At 42.0% G+C, this 22,838-nt stretch overlaps 1 protein-coding gene across 2 annotated transcripts in view; it reads left to right on the top strand.

Moving 5' to 3' along the window:
- TRIM28 (tripartite motif containing 28) overlaps positions 1-17,786 on the top strand; it is a 38,453-nt gene extending 20,667 nt beyond the window's left edge. Inside the window, exons 3-16 of one of the 2 annotated variants that reach the window (XM_073603577.1) lie at positions 25-157; positions 872-1,004; positions 1,545-1,661; positions 1,941-2,055; positions 3,824-3,970; positions 4,052-4,166; positions 5,732-5,857; positions 5,973-6,012; positions 6,105-6,324; positions 7,967-8,253; positions 10,246-10,348; positions 10,971-11,045; positions 13,212-13,346; positions 15,265-17,786. In XM_073603577.1, the coding sequence (XP_073459678.1) occupies positions 25-157; positions 872-1,004; positions 1,545-1,661; positions 1,941-2,055; positions 3,824-3,970; positions 4,052-4,166; positions 5,732-5,857; positions 5,973-6,012; positions 6,105-6,324; positions 7,967-8,253; positions 10,246-10,348; positions 10,971-11,045; positions 13,212-13,346; positions 15,265-15,477 (1,959 nt within the window). In that variant the 3' untranslated portion in view covers positions 15,478-17,786. Of the gene's footprint in view, positions 1-24; positions 158-871; positions 1,005-1,544; positions 1,662-1,940; positions 2,056-3,823; positions 3,971-4,051; positions 4,167-5,731; positions 5,885-5,972; positions 6,013-6,104; positions 6,325-7,966; positions 8,254-10,245; positions 10,349-10,970; positions 11,046-13,211; positions 13,347-15,264 lie in introns of both variants that reach the window. The other variant, XM_073603576.1, reaches the window with a different exon arrangement.
- Positions 17,787-22,838: the final 5,052 nt, after the last annotated feature.

Genomic DNA, 22,838 nt, shown 5'->3' with positions numbered 1-22,838 from the left:
AGTATTTAATTTTCTGTAATGCAGAGGTGCACCAGCTGCGAGGACAATGCCATAGCTAATAGTTACTGTGTGGAGTGCACCGAATGGCTGTGCGAGACTTGTGTGGAAGCCCATCAGCGAGTCAAGTATACTAAGGATCATACTGTCAAAGTCAAAGGTAACAAGTGTATCCGTTAACTTTTTTCATAAGCATCATGAGAAGGATTTGGGTAACCAGATGTAGTTTTTCTTCCAAAATCGTAGTAGAATTTTACCCCCAGCAGCATCTTTGTGTTGTAAGTAATGTCTCCTCATTCTTTTGCACGTTGTCTTTAGCGTCAAAGCTTCATAGTGTTCTTATGACTCATTCTGAGCAAATGCTGCTGTTTGGGGGTGTATGGTGCATGAGACGTAAAAGGAGATGCTGCAAAAGTTTTGATGCCCTATTTAGTGTCTCAACGGGGTTTGAGTTTTTATTAAAGTGGCATGTCTTACCGTCTTGGAAAATTAAGGCTGTCCCTTGACTTTTTTTCTGCTGCAATGCCAATATCCTCCTAGTGCAGTGATGGTGAACCTTGGCACCCCAGATGTTTTGGAGCTACATTTCCCATGATGCTCATGCATATAGTATGCAGTATAGTTAAGCATAATGGAAAATGTAGTTCCAAAACATCTGGGGTGCCAAGGTTCGCAATCACTGCCCTAGGGGAATGGCCTTGCTCTCATTCCAGGTAGATTATTGGCTCTGGACAGGCTTGGCTGCTCTCGGACAAGCCTGTGATCTCCGGTTTGGACCATGGTCCATTTCACTGTAGAATTATTGGCTTTATTTAAATTTGATGCGTTTTAAGCTAGAGTTTCCAAATATGTACAACTTTTCTGCTTCTATTAGGTGGATCCCAGAAGGAGACGGAATATACTGTATTCTGCCCAGTCCATAAGCAGGAGCCTCTCATGCTGTTCTGTGATACTTGTGATACATTGACCTGCCGTGACTGCCAACTACAGGGACACAAGGACCACCAGTAAGCATTAGTTTTGTACTTTATCTGCTATTTAGGTAAAAGTGCATTTTCTGCATGACTTTTAGAATGTGTACTTGTCCCTACTGCTTTTTAAAAACATTTTTAATAAAGTTAATGCATGCAATAAGCCCGACTGCCAGCATCATTACCTGCACCCGCAAAGCTGTGTACACCCCACCCCCCTGCAGCTGGGACACTCGCAAAGCGCAGCAAACTTCGCCCATACACAGTAGGAAACTGAAGCCGCAAGGCTTGCCTGCTGGTTTCCCTTAGACAAGATTGTGGCGTGAGCACCTGATAGCTGATTGAGGAATTGGCTCGGGGAGGACACCGCTGGAATCTTGGACAGGTAAGTGCCCTAATAAAAGTCAACACCTACAGTATTTGTAGCTGCTGACTTTAAAAAAAAAAAAAAAAAAAATACTGAAGGAGCCTGGAGCTCCACTTTAACTTTGGAAATATCTTTTGATTAAGGTAATATATTGGCAAAAGGTTAAGTAGCATTCTAAAAGCGAATTGAAAATTGTCTAAACTTTCCAGGTATCAATTTTTTGAGGATGCTGTCAAGAATCAGCGCAAAATCTTGTCTGCTCTTGTGAAAAGACTTGGAGAAAAACATACTACCCTTCAGAAATCTACCAAGGATGTTCGTAACTCGTAAGTATTTCTAGAATCTGTTGCTGCTTTTTCTTTCCTGTATCCAATAAACCAGAATGTAAATCCTAGGATTAAAATTTTAGGAAATGGGGGTAGTACAAGCCACATAAGGGAAGGATGTGCCTGGCTCACCAACCCATAGACTACCAAATCTTATATGTGCCTTCCGCATTTTGTTACTCTAGCTTACGGCAATATACCCTTCTGTTGCTTTTTGCTAACCTGTTTTGCCAACTTTGCTCATTAATCTGGGGGCTAATCTTAAATTTTGGCTTGCAGGATTCGTCAAGTGATTGATATGCAGAAAAGGCTACAGGTAGATGTGAAAATGGCCATCTTACAAATCATGAAAGAGCTCAACAAGCGTGGAAAGCTACTTGTTAGCGATATGCAGGTTTGTCTGCTCATGTGACGGTCATGGTTTTTTATTTTTTTTTATACATTTCGGTTCAGTATGTTTTAAAGCTATGTTGATGCCGCCCCCCAAAAATGACTAATGTGGCATGTCAGGGGGTCAACTCCCTTAAAGTGGAAGTTCCATTTTTGGGTGGAACTCTGCTTTAATCCTCTCTGGTTCCTCATGCTCCCCATCAACATGCTGATGAAACATTTTTAAATCCCTTCTAGTTTTCAGTGTATTTGAGAATCGCATTCACCCCCCCCCCCCCCCATTAAACATTGTGCGAGCTGACTTGGATGTTGTACTTTGGCTTCAGTCAAGCGCAACATATTCCCAAGAGAAATTATTAAGGATGCACCGATACTTTTTTTTTTTTTTTTTTTTTTTTTGGGACATGTACTAGTACCGTTACTTTACCTCAAGTACGCACCAATACCAATTACTGATGCCTATTTTTAGTGTTGTGACTTTTTAATTGGTCAAAAAAAAATGTATTCCTGTTTCATTGTAATTATGAAGAGCTGATTATGAAACAACATCTTTGCTTGTCACAAAGTTGTGAAAGCTCAAATTTCACAGAACATATTCAAATTATATTATAAATGTGCATCTTTACACAGGATGTATGAACTGTTCACAGCAGATGGATGAGCTCAATGAACTAGAAGTGCATGCACAGGTGGAGATGCTGGCTGGAAGCTTGGATAGATGGATAATCCACTCCTCTGATGTAGATCAGTGCAGTATTAAGTGGGTGTGAGCTGCTATCCCACTATGAATGGATAGGCTGCAAGCTGACTATAAAGTAGATATGGCACAGGACTCTGTGCATGAAATAGATAAGCTGTGATGGTAGACCGTCCTAATAGCATGTAGGGCTAGTGCAATAAACCTAGATGAACAGTCCAAAGTAGTAAAAGATGTCTGTGTATGCCGTCCTGTCTGATAACCATAAATTGACATGACTACAAGAGACATGCGGGACATGAAACAGGAATCATAGCCATGTGGGGAGGGATGCGGCCCTATCCTCCCTCCAAACTGACGTCACTTCCAGTATTTTTTTTATTTTTTTATTTTTTTTCAGGTATTGGCGCATTTGCACGCGTACAGATACTCGTGCAAATACTTGGGGGTTGATTTACTAAAGGCAAGTGCACTTGGAAGTGCAGTCGCTGTAGATCCGAGGGAAGGTCTGAAATGAGGGGAAGCTCTGCTGATTTCTATCATCCAAGCAAAAATATGTACAAGCAAAAATGCTGTTTTATTTCCCTTGCATGTCCCCCCTCAGATCTAGTGACTGCACTTCTGTGTGCAGTGCAGAGTGGATTTGCCTTTAGTAAATCCCTTAGTATCGGCGCCAATACTCGTATCGTGCAACCCTAGAAATGATTTGTTCGTACTAAGGTTGGTATGTGATTTGCCTAAAAAAAGCATTCACATTGACTTTTGTATGAAGAAATAAATCCAACAAGCTTTTAAGTTGGTACACTTCTTCTTTTTTTTGGTAACATGTTCCAAACAGGTGTAACATGCCTGTATAAAGTACCCAGCAGAGGTGATTCCTTCCTGGGGGGGGGGGATCCAAGCGATTTCTTTCTGTGGGGCTGAATGAGTGAAATCTAACAGTGTATGGCTAGCTTGACTCTATTGTGCCCATGGGTTATGTTTTAAAGTAGACCTAGCATCTCAAACGGTTCTAGTGCAATTCTCAGGTAGTGTTTTTGTTAACATGAATTTGTCAATCTGGTTCTGTATTTAGAAAGTGACAGAAGGACATCAGGATAAACTAGAAAAGCAGCACTGGAATATGACCAAGCTACAGAAGCAGCAAGAACACATTCTGAGATTTGCTTCCTGGGCTCTTGAGAGCAGCAATAACACTGCTTTGCTGCTTTCCAAAAAAATGGTACGTGGATTTTAATTTCCGAGGACACTACGTTACCTACTTGACACATCATACACTAACAAATTAATTCTTCTCTTCTAGATCTACTTTCAGCTGCACCATTCTCTGAAGGTTGCCGTAGATCCAGTTGAACCATTAGGTGATCTAAGATTCCAGTGGGATTCTGAAACCTGGACAAAACATGCTGAGTTCTTTGGTAAAGCTTTCCTACAATAAGTATAATCTTTGTGAATGTACACTCACACATTAGGATGTCAGTTGTAAATGTCTGTATCTGGATTTCATCAAGTGGAGCGGGCACACCTGGGTCTCGATCTCTATTTTTTACTTTGCTCTAAACAGAAAATGTTGCCCTTTTTTTCACCGTTGGGCTGCGCTGATTTTCAGTGTAGGTGTGCCTTTCAGAATTGCCGTTTCACAGCATTAGGAGAGCTGGTAAAGTGCATGAGGAAAGTACTGCCGACAAAGGGCACGTCTGTTTACTATGTGGCTTAGTTTAGTGATTGGACACAGCTATGTGGCTTAGTTTAGTGGTAAAGGGCTGCTGTGATTGGCCATTTACCTTAATCTGTGATGAGCTGTGTCCAAAGGACACTTTTTTTTTGTCGGTTCTGGGAGGACATCAATAGATTCCCTCCCAGAACTAGCCGACCTTGTTGGCAACAACCTGCTTAGAATTGCATGTCCGGGGTGTTGGGCAATAGGAATTTCACACCTGGGAATGGGCTGACAAAAACCCAGGCACCAGGACGCAATTCCTAGTCGCCATGGCGACCTGGGATTTGTCGAGACTGGCTTTCAACATTTAGGCTTTTCATGGAAAAAGCAAATGAGTTTGCTGGCACTATGTTTGGGTAGTATATGCATTTTATGGTCCGCATTATAGGGTTGTGCAATCTTTTTGGCTTGCGCCCTCAGTGTTTCCATCTGCAGTGGATACCATTCCCTATGTGAAAGAATCCTAAGGCCTAGTATAGGAAGTTGGGTCTGTAAGTCTACTATGGAGGTTGTCTTTAATTATGAATCAAGATGTGGTTGCTATGTAGGTAGAGGAAGTAACTGAGCGATTGATAAAATCAGATCTAGCAATCATTTTTCAACAGCTTGTGCAACAAGCTTTTCAATAATGGACTGTCTTGTTGCATTAAAGTAGTTGTACAGCATGAAGGTTTTTTTACCTTCATGCATTCTATACATGAAGGTAAAAACCTTTAGTATGCAGCTCGCCACAGCAGTCCCCCTAATAGTTAAACCAGATCTGGCAATGTACACTAGAGTGACTGCTGTCCAGTCAACATCTGAAGAGTAAGGCCTTCACACATGCTTCCCTAAGCATACGTATGGTTCATGCAAAGGGCTGTATTTGGCCGCAGGCGATGCACAGGTGTCTGTACATCTGGGTGCAGGCACTCCTATTCGTGTCTGTTGGCACGCATGGACACAGCTGCTGCTCCTAATATGACGCTCATGGCTGTGGTTGTGTCCATAAACTCCCTGTCTGCATTCGGGGATACACACTTACACGGTAAAGTGGAAGCAGCGCCTGTGTCTGTGCGGTAGACCTAAATGGGACTGGCTGCACTAAACACCTGTGCATTCCATGTGGGTAAACACAGCCCTTCGCATGGACATGCGCTTAATTACGCCCACTGAATTGGGCCTACAGGTCTGAAAACAAATCCCAGTTGGATACCAATTTTTGGCATGTTATAAAATTTAAAAATTTCGCTTTTTTTTTTTTTTTTTTTTTTTTTATTTCAGGAAAGATTGTATCAGACAAAACTGGTGTCCTGCCATCGTCGCATAATTCGAATTCTCAAGTGCTGACACCTCTTACTAACTTCAGTCCAATGGTACAAAACCGGTCCAGATCTGGTCAAGGGAGAGGTAACTTTATTCAAGATGACTTTGCAGGTGTGTTTGTTTTCCAGTGACTTACGCCATTGGTACAGGTAAGCTGTATTATGTGAGATTTTTAACGTTGTTTTTTTTTCTCTTCTAGAGGGTGAATCTTCTGGGTTAGATTCTGTTGGTCAAAAAAGGTAAAGTTCTCTATCGTATCATACGTTATATGCCTAAATGACCAATGGTCTCTTTACTGTAAAGCCTAATTATGTATATATTTTCTTTAAAGGGGGCGTAATTCAGAGGGAGGTGATAATGAACAGCTGAAGAAAGTTCCTAGAGTTAGCTTGGAGCGTTTGGATGTTGATCTTAGTCCAGCTACGCAACCCCCAGTTTTTAAAGTGTTTCCTGGAAACACCACAGAGGACTATAATCTAATTGTAATTGAGAGGGGGAATGCAGCTGCCGCTGCTGCAGCGGCGGCAGCAGGTGGAGATCCTATTGTAAAGGTAAGTAAAATATAACCTGTAAGTTGAGTTTCATATTCTGTGTGCCCGACAATGTTTGCCTTTAGTTAACCACTCCCAGCCCAAGCCAATTTTGGTACTCCTCTCCTACATGTAAAAAACATCTATTTTTTTTGCTATAAAAAAAAAAAAAAACCCAAACATTGTTAAGCAGAGACCCTATGGGGAAAAAAAATGGCGGGGGGGGGGGGGGGGTTTCGTGAAGTTACCCCTATTTATTTATTTTATGATATACTAAGTAAATGGATACTCAACATGTCATGCTTTAAAATTGCGGGCACTCATGGAATGTTGCAAAACTTTGGTACTTAAATATTGCCATAGGCAACGCTTTAGATATTTTTACAGGGTAGCAGTTTAACTTTAGACGAGGTCTTGGACTAGAATTATTGGTCTCTCTCAAACGTACGAGGTGATACCTCACGTGTGGTTTGAACGCCGTTTACATATGCTACTTATCTGTTCCTCTCTGCTTTACAGAGACAAAGTGCTTTAAAAAAAATATATATTTTTATCACTTTTATTCCCATTTCAAGGAATGTAAGAAACATCCCTTGTAATAGGAATAGGGCATGATGGGTTCTCTTTTAGAGATCTGTGGTCTATAAGTCCCGAGATCTCTATAGGCTAGAAAGCACGGGTGTTTGGTGGTCTTTTGTTTGTGTTTTTTTTTTTTTTTTTTTCTCTCTTCCTGGCTTTCCGGCTAAAAAAGCAGGGGGTATATTTGGCGCCGCAAGTGACGTCGCTCCCGGGTTCCGAAGGTCATAGAGATGGTGGGTGACCATCTGGTTCTCGGTCAGTCCTATGGTGAACGGCCGCCACCGGCCGATTTATTCTCCGGCTCGCCGATCATGGTAGAAGCACAGGAGGGTGACGGATGTCACCCTCCCACTGCCTGTAAACTATTAAGTAGCTGATATGATTGTTTTTACTTTGCAGGGAAATGCCTGCTAAAAAGAGATCTGAATGTCTGCGAATTATGTGGGGACGTTTTCTTTAGAAAGATCCAGGACTTTAAATAGTTTTCATTTGAATGTGACAGAATTGGTGGGCTTATACTTGAGTAATGATGCTTTGAACTCGTGTGGCAATTCTAACTTTCCAAAAATGGCATTGATTCTGCTGCAGTGTACTTAACCTACTTTGCTGGAAGAGCAGTTTTGAAGATTTAGTTAAAACAATTTAAGTGTCAGGTATTTAAGCGGGGGGGGGGGGGTCAAAATGGCGGACCTACAGCTGTTGCGGAACTATAAGTCCCATCATACCTCTGCCTGAGGGAGTCATGCTTGTAACTCGGCCACTAAATGCCTCATGGGACTTGTAGTTTTGCAACTGCTGGAGGGCCACCAGTTTGACACCTGTGCAACTTTAATGAAACATCAGGGGTATTGGACCCCTAGTCTCACAGGCTGAAGGAGCTGGCGCTAGAAGTGACATAATGCTAGTATAGCAGCTAGGAGTGTTGAAAAGGCTGTACTGCTGCCAATTGCCAACAGGAGGCTTATATTGGCAGTGGAAGGAAAATGTATATATATTTTTCTATCTTGTTTAGTTTCTTTACCTTTTAAACTCTGAAATGATACGCTTCAGATTATATTTCATTTTCAATTGTTTTTCTTGGCAGGAAGAGGCAATGGAAACGGGCATCAGCATCCCAACCGGTGAATCCAATGAGGAAAAACCTCAAGTGCGACCCGATGGCTTGCCTGAAAATGCTTCTGCAGCTCGCCCAGCAAGTGCAACCAGCGATGGTATTGCTTCAGATGCTCCAGGTGCTAGCACTGGGTTATCAGATACTGGCTCTGTTGCTCGCTGTAAAGTCTGCCAGAAAGATGGGACACTGCTTACTTGTGGTCAGTGTAAAAACAGCTTCCACAGAGACTGCCATCTGCCTGCTGTTGAAGTAGCAAGGTATTGTTATTGATTTATAACTTGTTTAAAATTTATTCATTTGTGCTAAAACAATGTAGCTGAGCTCTGAAAATCTGGAGGGAAGGGAACTAAAGCTTTTCCCAGTTTAAAGCATTTTTAATGCAAGTATGGGTGGGTAAAGAACAATTTAACTATTTTAAAGACCACCCCATAGCAGTTTTACTGCTACAGGGTGGCTCGCCTGTATGGAATCGTGTGATTCTGCATTTCCGCATTCAAGGGGTGCACCGCCTCTGCTGTGCTTCACGGCAGAAGGCAATCTATGGGTGCCGGGCACTGGATACCCGCTGATAGTCTGAAAAACACAAAAGAGATTTGCCTGTTAACCCTTTGATTGCACTAGATGTTTAACCCCTTCCCAGCCAGTGTCATTAGTACAGTGACAGTGCATCATTTTGGCACTGGATCACTGTATTAGTCACTTGTTTCCACAAAGTGTCCGTATCGGATTGTCTGCAATATCGCAGTACTGCTATAAGTTGCTGATTGCCGCCATTACTTTTATAAATGACTTCCATAAATCTATCCCATAGTTTGTAGACACTAGAACGTTTGCGTAAGCCAATCATCATATGCTCATTGGGGAATTTTTTTTAATTTTTTTACAAAAATATGTAGCAGAGTACATAGTGACCTAAATTGATGAATTTATTTATTTATTGGATATGGTTTTGGGCCTCATGCACACAAAGCGTTTTTAAAAAATGAGCTGCCACACCAGGAAAAAGTGGCTGTGGAAACCAGCTTTTAGAGTTTTGCATTTGAATGTGCTGGTCCTGGAGGGTTTTTTTATGCAGCTTAAACTCCTATGCCATTTACAGCCTGTACAGTGGAGCGTTTTTTTTTTTTTTTTTTTTTTTTTTGCTGTAGGAAAAAAAAAACACCTGATGCCCCTAGGAGCAGATGTAAAACATCCTGTGTGCATATGAGGGCTTGGAGCAGAAAGTAAAAATATTCAAAATTTATGGGCACCCAAAAAAAGTCGTGATCAAATGCCATCAAAAGAGGGCTATTTGTGTGTGGGGGGGGATTAAATTTTTTTTGGGGGGGGGGTGCAGGGCTGCAGCATTGCATGACTGCACAATTGTCAAAGTAATGCATTGCCGTATCGTGAAAAAATGGCCTGGTCATGGGGGGGGGTTAATCTTCTGGAGTGGTTAAAGTGTAAGTAAACCCCCCTATTGTTTTCAGCCAAGGAAGCTGCCATCTTGGCCTCTGTTTAATCTACAACTGCCATGATGCTGCACATGTGATCAGTTATGACACCAGCCATTGGATGGTTTGACAGTTTAGTTGAGAGCACAACCAATAGGAGTGTTACATTTCCGGCACGTGCCAGAAATGAAACTGTTTTATGGATGGGTTTACTTCCGCTTTAAAGGCATCCACATGGCATACAGAGACATTGGTCCAAGCTCTTGCTTGTGAGTAGGTGTTACTGTCAACTAAAAGTTGGTTGTTTTGTGGGGCGGTGACAATGAATACAAAGTCGGCTGGCTTTAATTTATTTATTTTGAGCCCCTGTTCGTATGAGTTCAGCTGAACTGAAACTGATTTTTCAAACCTGCATTTTGGGAGCGATTTGAGACGTGTGTGGGTTCATGCACCGATGTCTATTAATCTCTCCCCCCGCCCCCCAAGTTCTGCAAAAGTTGTGCCGCAACTACTTTTGGAAATCTGTGTGGCACCACAGTCAGCGCTGCACCCATTGCGACGGTGCCGTTGCCAGCAATAGGCATGCGATTTGACATGCCTATGTGAACAGGGGCTAAAGGTCAGTTCAGAAATAGTTATGAATGTTCAACACAATTTTCTCTCCCTTCCCCAGTAGCTGCTACCTCCAGCTTGTGTTTTTCCTCATTAAATCTCTCTATCAAATGAGGAAAGGTTGCTCCAGGACCTTTGATGGGGAAAGTGTAAACGCAGTAATACAATGCATTCAGTGGCTTACTAATGTTTGTTGTTGTCTAGCGGAGAGTGGAAGTGTATGCTGTGCCAGGATTTTCCAAAGACTGTTCAAGGAGACGTTCCAGCAGATGCTAATCCCTCTGACATGTCAGGAGCTGATCAGAAGGTTTGTGTGAAGTATATTTTGATTCAAAATCTCTTATGTGGTCCCCTTATTTGGCATGCACGCGAGATAACTGAAAACCCGCATGGCCATTCCTCCACAGTAAATCATAGCAGTCAGTGTAAGTGAGTAAGCTTTGCTTTTTTTTTTTCTCTCCAATGACTTTCCAGTAGTCTGCTTGTGCAAAGGAGTTAAATACCACCGCGCTACTATGTGGGAGGCAATTAAGTGCAATCTATATAGCGTTTTGTTTTTTGTTTTTTTTTCTGTTGGACTCTTGTGTGTTCCCACACCTCCGGTAAATAACTTTATTTTCTGGAGGTGTAGGGACATAATCCCTGTGGCAGATACTGAGAAATAGCTGACGTAAAACGGCTCAGCTAGACCTAGCATTGGATGGGTGCTTGAATTTTATTTTTTTTTCTAATGGGAACCACAAAAAAAAGTTGTGTTGTAAATTATAATCTGTCAGTGGCCCCCCAAGGTGTCTGAGCAATACAGACGGCTTTTTATATTTTTCTTTAAAAGTAACTTTTGGGTTCAGCAGTTGTGATATGCAGCCTGTGTGTTTTCCAGCATTCTGAACACTTCTTCTTTTTTTTTTTTTTCACAATTGTCATTTCAGAAGTGTGAACGTGTACTGCTGGAACTATTTTGCCATGAGCCGTGCCGGCCTTTTCACAGACTCTCAAGCGGAGCGGTAAGTATGTAATTTAGTTTTGCAGGCCAATGCCTCCTGAATTTACTCATAACTGCTGTATAAAGTATGATTTGTATTTTTTAAAGGGGTGTCTTCTTTGACCACCCCACACCCCCCCCCCCAAAAATAACTTCCACTTAAAGTACTCGTAACCCCCTGACGTGATGCATTTGGCATGTCATTTTTTCTTGGGGTGGGCGGCGCTGAGTGGAAGTTCACCTCTCCCTCCAATCTTCTGGAACACGTCACAGGACCCAGAAGATTGCCTGGCCATTCAAGACAGCGCAGCGTGACTTGCCGGCACCGTGGAGATGAAGGGGAGCGGGGTTTTGGGCGGCTGCATCGCTGGACCATGGGACAGGCGCGTGTCTGTCAAGTCAGCTGCTACATTTTTATTTTTTTTTATTTTTGTAGCTGCTGACTTTTGTGGGTTGAACTCCACTTGAACTGGCCCGTGGATAATTTCTATTAGGACCTGTTTGAGCCTCTATATGGTGGAGGGGAAAAAAATGTAGTTGATGGAGCCAGGAACCTGGATCTTCTACTTATGATGCATTATAAATGTATATTCTGCTGTGTAAGCGGTACTGTCCTTTATTGAAAAGAATATCTGCAAAATACACGTACTCCAGTTTGTTGGCATTAACACAGCAGTTTCCACACAGCATTCACTACAGGTGTTTACCCCATATAGTTTCCAGAATGCAATACTTTCACCGTAGTGGTTGTAAAAAGCGATAGTAAACGCCACTTGGTGAGACAGAATGTTTCCCTCATCGTTTAAACGTGTTTCACTAGTACTGCAGCTGGTGAAGTCACTGGCTCACTGTGTTTTAAATGGACGGCATACTGAGTATTCTGCCCATTCAGGGCCCTGTGCCACAATTGTGGTTCCTGTGCGCACGCACGGGAGTGATGTCATCACGGCTCGGCCATTCAAATGGCTAGAGCTCGCAAACTCAGACCAGGCGAAGATGAAAGCCCTGTCAGCTTTGATAGCGTGCCATTGGAGGGGGTTTGTCTAGAGGTGCACCGAATGGAAATTTTGCTGCCGAAAATTTCAACTGCACTTGACGGAAGACCAAAAATTAGGTTTTAAAAAATGTTAATTTTCATATTGTAATTGAATTTGATATTTAAATGATTGACACCTTTAGCTTAAATGTATCCCTTTAAATTCTATATGTCTGCACACTGGTCTGTTGGGCTTCCATTGTGGTGGTAAAAATCTTGCTTGCTGCGTTTTTGGTCAGTTAAAAAAAAAAAAAGGCACCTTCCAGTTGAAATGCTTTGAAAAGGCAGCAGAAACACATTAACGCACCTGTTACGTTTTTCATGCAGTTTTTGAGTCCATAACCTATGAAAAACACCATAAGCACAGCAAAATAGTGTGTTTTTTGGTGCCTTTTTTTCTTTTTCTTGGCTGAATGCTGATAACGCCATTTTTGGCCAAACTTTTGGTGCATCTCTAGCTTTGTTATAACAAGTCTTCATGCATGTCTAGTCTGGTATGCATACTAGCAAATTTTGCCATTGACTTGCAAGAGGAAGCCCCCCCCCCCCCCTCAGGCTTTACTACTGCTTTAAATTAGGGCTGCAGAAATTAACAATGAATTGTTAATTTTTTTTGATTAAAATTCTTTTGATCTGCGCCGGCTCCCGGGTCTTCAGGGAGTTCCATCGCGATCCGGTAACGTCATGGACATCGACGTCACTGGACTCCAACACCCCCCCCTCCCCCGTGCCTCCATCTGCTAACGAAGGGAAGGGGGCAGGAGTCCGGTGACATCTATGTCCGTGATGTCACCGGACAGCCTGGACAGTAAAGGTAAATATTGATGTGGTTAACTGGGATCATTCAGTGAGCTAAGTGTAGGCAAATTTGATAACCTCCAGTAACTTTCTACGTTTTTCTTAGTTTAATAAAAAAATACTTACGTCAGTGCTAAAGTTTGAATTTAAAACGTATTTGTGTGAAGTTAAGTCATGGACTAATGCGGAGTTGCAATGCAAGGAGATCAACTAAAAGTAGTTGGATCTGTATGTGCGTTTATAATCAAAATTAGTCGATAAATTGATTAATCCAACACACAAATTTTAATCAGTAACGGCTCTACTTTAAATGTCTTAGGAATAATGCTTATTGTCTTGCTTTGTATATTTCAGGATGATGCCCCATTGATCGACTTAACACTTATTCGAGCCAAGCTGCAGCAAAAGCTCTCTCCTTTCTACACCAACCCTGATGAATTTGTTAAAGATGTCTGGTTGATGTTCAGAAATATCAGCAAGCTTGCGGAGGTTAGAAAACCTTAATTCTGTTTTTTAAAGATTTAACCACTTTGCATCCAGGACATTTCTGACACTTCGCTCCTACATGTCAAAAATCATCATTTCTTTGCTATAAAATTAGATAGAACCCCCAAACATTATATATGTTTTTTTTTTTTTTAGCAGAGACCCTAGAGAATACAATGGCAGTCATTGCAACTTTTTATCTTGCACGGTATTTGCGCAGCAATTTTTCAAACGCGTTTTTTTTGGAAAAAAAGTTTCATGCTTTAAAAAAAAAAACAAAACAGCAAAGTTAGCCAAATTTTTTTGCATTGTGTGAAAGATGAAGTTACGCCGAGTAAATAGATACCTAACATGTCACGCTTCAAAATTGCACACGCTCGTGGAATGGTGCCAAATTTGGTACTTAAAAATCCCCATAGGCGACGCTTTAACATTTTTTACTGGTTACATGTTTTGAGTTACAGAGGAGGTCTAGGGCCAAAATTATTGCTCTCGCTCTAACGTTCGCGGCGATACCTCACATGTGTGGTTTGAACACCGTTTTCATATGTGGGCGGGACTTACGTATGCGTTCGCTTCTGCGTTCGAGCTCATGGGGACAGGGGCGCTTTAAAAATTTTTTTTTTTATTGTTAATTTTACTTAATTTTTATTTTTACACTTTAAAAAAAATTTTTTTTTTTTGATCACTTTTATTCCTATTACAAGGAATGTAAACATCCCTTGTAATAGGAATATGACATGATCAGTCCTCTTTACAGTGAGATATGGGGTCAGTAAGACCCCACATCTCACCTCTAGGCTGGGAAGCCTAAAATCAAAAAAAAAAATAAAACGATCGCCGCTTCACAGCCGAAGCGGCGCCATTTTTTTTGAATGCAGAGGCCGGGCGTGACGTCATAACATCGCGCCCGGCCTCCGAACGATCATAGAGACTCCGGCGACCATCTGGTCTGCCGGAAATCTCTATGGTGAACATCCGGCGCCGGCGGATCCGCTATCCGACTCACCGATCGCTGAGGTGAGTCGGTAGTAGCACCGGAGGGCGGCGGGAGGGGGGGGACGTCCCCTCCCGCCACCCGTAAGAACGATCAAGCGGCGGAACAGCCGCTATGATCGTTCTTATGGTGTACGGAATCGCCGGCTGAAAATGCCGGTATCTGAATGATGTCTGTAGCCTCAGACATCATTCAGATATAAGCCCCGAAAGTCGAGGACGTCATATGACGTCCTCCGGATGTCAAGCGGTTAAACATGTCTATTAGAGGTTTTTGTCCAAATGTTTGCCATAAGCCTTTCCGTACATTGAAAGTGCTTTTCTGAAAGTACCAGGTTTACATGGCATTCCTGGAAGCGAAAGCCTTAGTGTCATTCTTAGCCAGGAGAGAGGACTAAAAATATTGTACATGGCAGTCATGCTTCTATTGTAGAGAATCTGAAGTTATCAAGGAAATATTTGGCCGTCCTTTCATAAATTACTGAACAAAAGGCCATGAGCTGCAAGAAAGGAGGTATCCATGGGGCGTGGAAACAGGCAAGCCTTATAGAACATGATTTTCCTTGCCTATGACCGTTGTATTACACCAGAAACTGCAAAACACAAGAACATGCATTCCACATTAAAGTGTAACTTTTTACCTTTTAACTTGATTTTAAAAAAAATATTCTTTAGCAAGGAACATGCATGTCACATAAGTTTTTGTTTTATTTTTTGCTACCAAAATTAGCATGTGCTGTAAATTGACTCCAGCATTGCCTTTGTTTTCTACCTACAGGTAGGCTTGATCATAAGTACCTGTAGGTAGAAATGGCAGACCCAGTTTTACTACCACTTTGAAAGCATGCAACTGTTTTCACTTTGCTGTGGCTGAAATGCATCACCACGCTGCCCTGCAGTAACGAAAATGTGTATATTCCTACAGGATAAAGCAGTGGTTCAGTCCATCATCGAGCTGCAGTCATTTTTCGAAGCCAGACTCAGCCTGCTCTTCGGAGATCGCAAGTTTACTTGCCTCGCAAGCGAAGCTGGCCTGGATGAAGATCAGCAAAACGAAAGCTCGACTCAGCGGAGTTCCCCCATGAGCACAACCAGCGAGAGCGTATCGTCTGTAAGGAACAGCGGTGATGCAGAATAAGTCCTTCCTGCCCAGAATCCAACCTGATTTTTTTTTTTTTTTTTTCTTTCCATCTAATCCAAGTGGACATGCGCATGTTTTGTCTTCATACGAAGTCACAACTGCGCAAATGACTGGAGATTTTATTATAGTCCTTCCCTATTTCCTTTTTCAATAGCTGAGTGATAGGTTGTCACTGGAACATGAGTGAGTGGATGTCTTTGGCAGTGGAAGTTTTCCTGAGAGGTAAATGTAGTTGTTGGAGGGCTTTTTTTTTTTTTTCTTTTTTTTCTTTTTTTTTTTTTTTTTTTTTTTTTTTTTTCTTCCATTCGCCTGTATCTTTTTGTTCAATGCCTCCTGAAGTTCCACCTATATGCAAAAAATCCCCCTGAAGTCACGACAACCATTTTGGTCACCGCACACATTTCTCTAGTCAGTTTAAGATGTTCCACCTGGACAGGTGCTGTTACTCTGTAAACGCTTTCTTCTTGGATGGAGAGTTCGGGGAAAACATCTACTATAAAGTTCTAATGTAAAGATCTCTCCAGTTATTTTTGTAGTTTCTTTGCAGTTGGTCAAATTTAGTTTTGTATATTACTGTCAAGCTCCACTTCTGTCGTTTATTGATAGAAGCTCCAATCGTAGTACTGTTAAAACTCCATCTGTCGCTTACGATGGAAGATTTTTGCCCTTTAAATGTTTAATTTCTGAAAGCATATAATTTCATATGACTGTTTTTTGTTTTGTTATAGCCTTGTTTATGTATGTAATTTGGTACAAAACTAACAGGATAACAGCGCTTGTACTAGTGTTACCTGTTATGTCAATGAAACACTTCAGTTGGGGTTCTCCAGACCTGCAAACTTTCTATAATCCAGTTGACGTGTTGCCTTTTTTCCTCTTGGCGCTGAGCGGCCGCATATTTGCGTTGGCACCGACAGTGCTGTGCCGAGAGCGCGCTCCTGGCAGTGACTGACGGCTCACGGAAAGTTTCCCCATTGCAGTTTGCGATTTTTAGCTTTTCCAATCGTGTTTCAGCCAATCGCAGTGGTCGTGTGGCCATAAGCACTGCCTCCCGGCATAGCAAACCCCTTAAAGGGCCGGGGGGCGGCCGGCATCCAGGGGTTAAAGGAAACCTTTCAGGAAGAACAATGGAGGTTGCCATTGCTCAACTCTCCTGAAGATGCTGTTTACGCAGAGCCACTAGACACTGACCCAAAAGACTTTTCTGGTCTGAATGTTTTGGGGGGGGGGTGGAGACTTGGTGCCTGCAAGGGTCAGCATAACAGACAGCCTTCACATTTCTTTCGTGACAGGTTTGCTTTAAACTGAATTTGGTTCTTTCAATTAAAAAAATTGGTGGGTTAGCAGAACTGGAGAACCCCTTTTTTGTTCAACTAAACTTCATCTACACTATTAAATGTGCCATTCCAATCAAACGTCACTCCTGCTTTGTCGTATGTATTATGGTTATCCCAGCTGCTCACAGGTATTAGGGTTTTACAGCACTGTGAAAGGCAAGTGGCGTGGTTGGAAAATTTCAAGAAAACTACTAGACTTTGGACTTCTAAAGCAGTCCGTTCCCCTTCCCCCACCCATCATTTTCTTCAATCAAGTTGTAAATAGACAGTTCATCCTTTTCTCTTTCCTGTCTCAATATTGTCTTTAATTTTTTTTTTTTTTTTTTAAGACATTTGCCAGGTTGCAATTAAAGACCTGACGTGATCAGCTTTTCACGCCAACATGGAGGTTTTTTCTTTATTTTTTTTTATTTTTTGGCACGCTCAAATGAAGTGTAACATGAACTTGAATGAATTAATTTTGGGCCAGAAATCCGCTAAAGGTTGCAGTTCCAGGAATGCAGTTCCCAAAAGATTGCAATGGTGTTAGAATGAAACACTTTGGGAATATGTAACCTTTGAAGGAATGTGCGTGTCCTTGTATTGTTACTATACTGTTTAAGATCCAAACTTGACACACCCCTTTCATTACTGTGTAGCCTTTAAATAAAAAAAGCCAATGTATTCTTATTAGCCAGTGTGCTGTTCTGTTTGCCTAGATATTGACTGCGATAACTGGTTTTGTTCATTTTTGTAAGAGCAGTAAACACAACAAAAGTTCATCTTTTTTCCTTTGTGCTTTTTTTTTTTTTTTTTTTGTACTAAATAAACACTTCAAAAGTTTATTGTATCCGCTAACATGCTTTTGTTTTTGTTCCACAGAAGTGGCCTTTCATTTTAGTTTTATTTTACAGAATTTACCATTCCTAGCAAAATTTAAGCCTGTATATTTTAGAATGCTTTCATGTGAAATAAACATTTCAAACTTGGTGCAAATGGTTTACTTACTGAGATTTACGGTTCTTTTTAGAGCAGGTCTTTTTAATATGGGTAATCCATGTCATGCCGCCAGTTCAATTTTGTTTTATTGTGCCTATAGAAATTTTTTTTTTTTTTTTTTTTTTTTTTATATCCAAACTGTGACTTTAAATTTCATGCCCATGAATGTCTGTTTTTTGTTTTGTTTTGTTTTTTTTTTTTTTTTTTTTTTTTTTTTGAGTGAAAAATTATGGGACCTGCAAAATAGATTTCTCGCCATTTTCCAAGAGGTCCATGGTAACTCTGGAGGAACTGCAGAGATCCACAGCTCAGGTGGGAGAATCTGTCCACAGGACAACGATTAGTCGTTTACTCTTAAATCTGGCCTTTATGGAGGAGTGGCAAGAAGAAAGTTATTGTTGAAAGAAAGACATAAGAAATCCAATTTGTAAGAAGCCTTGTGGGGGACACAGCAAATGTGGAAGAAGGTGCTCTGGTTAGATGATACCATAATTGAAATTGGCCTAAAAGCAAAATGCTATGTGTGGCAGAACGCTAACACAGCACATCACCCTGACCCCACTGTGAAACGTGGTGGGTAGTATATTGTGGGGATGCCTTTCTTCAGCAGGGACAAGGAAGCTGGTCATAGATGGAGCCAAAATATCGGGCAATCTTAGAAGAAAACCCTGCAAAAGACGTTAGACTGGGGCGGAGGTTCACCTTCCAGCAGGACAATGACCCTAAACATAGAGCCAGAGCTATAATAGAATGGTTTAGATCAAAGCATATTTAATGTGTTAGAATGGCCCAGTCAAAGTCCAGACCTAAATCCAATTAAGAATCTGTGGCAAGACTTGAAAATTGCTGTTCAGACGCTCTCCATCCAATCTGACAGAGCTTGAGCTATTTTGAAAAGAAGAATGGGCAAAAATGTCCCTCTAGATGTGCAAAGCTGGTAGAGACATCCCCAAAAAGACTTGCAGCTGTAATTGCAGTGAAAGGAGGTTCTACAAAGTATTGACTCAGGGGGGCGCCATACAAATGTACCCCCCACACTTTTCACATATTTATTTGTAAAAAATGTTGAAACCCATTTATCATTTTCCTTCCACTTCACAATTATGAGCCACTTTGAGTTGGTCTTATCACATAAAATCCCAATAAAATAATTTTGTTTTTGGTTGTGACATTGCAAAATGTGGAACATTCTTTTAACGGGTATAAATACTTTTTCAAGGAACTGTAACTATGTAAAAATACAACATGCCTGGAATTCTTCTTTAATCTTTCTACAGCCATGTATGCATAATCTGGCCGTTGATCATCTTTTGAAGTAAAGATGGTCATGGCTCTTAAGTGTATGGAAACTTCAAAGATGTACTTCAATAATTTGCTTCTTTTTGGTTTGGTAAATATACCATTGGAAATGTTTTAGTTATGGAATAGATATAAGTGCTATAAATACCTGTCGACCCGGCCAGAAATCCTATGAGCTGATAATGTTATATGCTATCAAATATCATTGTTCTCAGTGGGCTACAAAACTCTTCCACCCCCTATGTTATTTAGATGAGAATGGAGATGTTCTTTAATCCCAACCCACTTCCTGGAGGTCACCTAAACAATCCTGAAAAGCACTTGGACCCTGTAGGAAAGTGAGAGAGTGGTTATAGCGTGTTAGCAGGTCTAGACTATAAATGCTTTCAGTAGAGCAAGGTCGGAATTATCTTTTTATGTAATCATATTGTCAAAGTGCAACAATCAAAGGCTGATTTACTAAAGAAGTTGAAGTTTTTCTGGACTGAACCCAGTAGATCTTGATGACCATAGGATATTTTCTGTTCTGTACATCCTTTATGATTTGGGCTACAAGAGGCACTATGACGAATATCTGGTCTGCCTATTCACGCATCCCCAGAACACCAGCTTAGTTGAAATTATTTTCCTATTTTATTAATTAACTTCTAGGATCTAGGTAGTTTTTTTTTTTGCAAATTCTATTAAAGTGATACTAAAGTCTTGTTTGTTATTTTTAAATGGGGGGGGGGAAATGTTATACTTACCTGCTCTGTTGCAGTGGTTTTGCACACAGCAGCCCAGATCATCCTCTTCTCAGGTCCCTCTTCGGCCCTTCTGGCTCCTCCATCCCGTTGCGTGCCCCCACAGCAAGCAGCTTGCTATGGGGCGCTCCAGCAAAGCTGCAGCTCTCTGTGTCCATTCAGACACAGAGCAGAGACCTGGCCCTGTCCCCTCTCTCTCCCCTCATTGGCTCATTGACTTTGACAGCAGTCGGAGCCAATGGTGCTCTGTTGCTGTGTCAGCCAATCGGGAGGGAGAGTCCCAGCCAGCCAAGTCTTTTTGTGGCAACATCGCTGGATCGAGAGGGGGCTCAGGTAAGTATGAGGGGGGGTGCTGCACACAGAAGGCTTTTTATCTTAATGCATTGTATGCTTTCACACTGAGGTGCTTTACAGGCGCTATAGCGCTAAAAAATAGCGCCTGTACAGCGCCTCTTCTGTCAATCCAGTGTGAAAGCCTGAGGGCTTTCACACTGTAGTGGTGCCCTGGCAGGACACCCAAAAAAGTCCTGCAAGTCGCATCTTTGAGGTGGTGTATACACTGCTCCTAATGGGCAAAGCGTCACTTTGCGGGTGCATTTAACCCTTTTCGGCCGCTAGCGGGGCGCTTTTAACCCCTGCTAATGGCCGAAAAAGTGCCGCTAAAAGTAGCGGCGCTTTACCGCCAACACCCCAGTGTGAAAGTAGCCCAAGGATAAAAAAAAACACCTGCCTTTACAATCACTTTAAGTATTTAGATGCGTATTACAAACAAAGCCTGTTGGACATACCTAGGCTTGGACAACTACTGTACATAGAAAAGCCAACCAGCCTATTCCATGGCAACTAGTATCCTCTGAAACGAAATGTACAGTTTACAGTAGATCAATCATGGATGGAATGACAGAAAACTTCCAACAGAAAAAATAATTTGATGCCCCCCACCACATAAAAGAAAATGATAGCATCACAAAAATGAGTTGACTATATCATTTGGAAGCAAGCAAATTAGCGGAATCTATCCAAAGATCCCAGACCTTTGAAAAAAATTTTAGGGCATCCCCTAGATTCAGAAATAAATTTATATAATGGGGCTGCTGCATTATCTAGGTGTTTCCATAGACCAATTGTGGGAGCCTGAGGGGACTTCCATTTGAGAAGGACAACTATGAGTAGACATAGCCAAGTGATGGACCAGTCCCAGGATGCACACACCAACAGTTAAGGGTATAGGTATTTATGGAATATATACACCTGGACACAGCTTCCCAAAAAGACTGAATAACAGGGCATTCCCAGAAGACATGTATAAACTTTGCCGGATCTTCCAGACAATGCCAAAATTTAGCAGAATTTAATGGAAAAATCCTATGTAGTTTTTGAGGAGTGAAATATTTTCTATGGGGAATTTTAAATTGTATTAACCTCCCTGACGGTATGATTATTTCAGTTTTTTGTTTCTCAAAGCGGTACAATTATTTTGCATAGAAATTTGGCGTTTTATATTGTAGGTCTATAATTCTTAGCAATAACACACTTAAATCTGTCCACCAAGAGTCTAGTAGATATGATGAAGTTTGAAACACAAAATCATAAATTATAATAAATAATTTTAAATAATAAAATAAATTTCCCCACGATTCACTGTCGCTCAATTCTGCAAGTGTTCTAATTTACTATCGCTGTTTTCTAGCTGGTCTAAAGCCACTTTTGACGTAAAGGGACACTTTTTGGTTGCTATGAACAATCTCAAGTTTCCACCTCTGGGTTCCACGGAGAGGAGATGGCGAACCTTTATCCCCAGACACCAGTTGCAGAGACAAGGGTTTTGATAGACTTTTCTGCTGAGGAAGAACAACTTGGTGAGCCTCCAGCAGAAGAAGAGCTGTTATTAGAGCCAAACTTAAAGGGGTTGTAAAGGTAAAAATTTTTTCACCTTAATGCATTCTATGCATTAAGGTGAAAAAACTTTTGACAGTACCGCCGCCCCCAGGCCCCCCGTTTTACTTACCTGACGCCTCGAATCTTCGCTCCTCGTCCTCGTCAGCTTCATTGCAGCTCAGCCTGGTCGCTGATTGGCTGCAGTGGATGGATTGAAAGCAGCGCAGCCATTGGCTCGCGCTGCTGTCAATCACATCCGATGACGCGGCGCGCCGGGGGGCGGGGCCGAGTGATACAGCGAGCGGCTATAGCCGCCGGCTGTATCATGGGAGCGCGCCCGCAAGCACTCACCACCGTGCGAGGGAGCTCGCATGAAGGTGGTAAATGCTTGCGGGGAGGAGCTGAAACAGCCGCCGAGGGACCCCAGAAGACCAGGTTCGGGGCCACTCTGTGCAGAACGAGCTGCACAGTGAAGGTAAGTATAACATGTTTGTTATTTAAAAAAAAAAATAAATAAATAACTTTACAACCCCTTTAACTGTGCTCTGCCCAGCACCAACAGAAGTATCTGTGGAGTTACAAGGAACTTCCCCAGCTGAAGCGCTGGCAACCGGACAGAGGGTCCAAGATCTCTGCCCTACACCTGCAGCAGTTCCGGAGGCTCAGGGTGAGAAGGAGGTGCTCACTTCCCAGCAGCTGATCAGGATACAGGGGGAGAAGGGAGAGGAGGTGTTCGTCGTCCCTCCCCAACAGTTGGCCAGGGTGGAGGAAGTGGTGTTTCCTCCCCAGCAAAGATCCGTGCACCTGGGTGACAGTACCACAAACATATCGTCCCAGCATCCAGATGAGGGAATGGAAAAGGGAGCAGCCGGCTCACCTCCCCAATGGCAGTTACACAGTTTGGGAGTGGAGGAAGCCAGCCTCCTGCCTTATCAGCGGCCCTGAGCTCAGTGCATTTATAGGGAAGCAATCCAGGATGATGCATATTGGAATCAGAAACTGAATTGTCACTTCATGACAAAAGTGAGGTTGTGTAAGGGTTAAACAATTGGTTCTCTCCAATAGCTTACTTATTTGACAGGGATAGGGTTACATTTAAGTAGTATCATAAGAGACAAGACAT

The sequence above is a fragment of the Aquarana catesbeiana genome, linkage group LG10 (assembly GCF_042186555.1).
Source record: "Aquarana catesbeiana isolate 2022-GZ linkage group LG10, ASM4218655v1, whole genome shotgun sequence".
Taxonomy (NCBI): domain Eukaryota; kingdom Metazoa; phylum Chordata; class Amphibia; order Anura; family Ranidae; genus Aquarana; species Aquarana catesbeiana.
The sequence above is the reverse complement of the archived record's forward strand: the minus strand, read 5'-3'. Positions and strand labels throughout refer to the sequence as shown.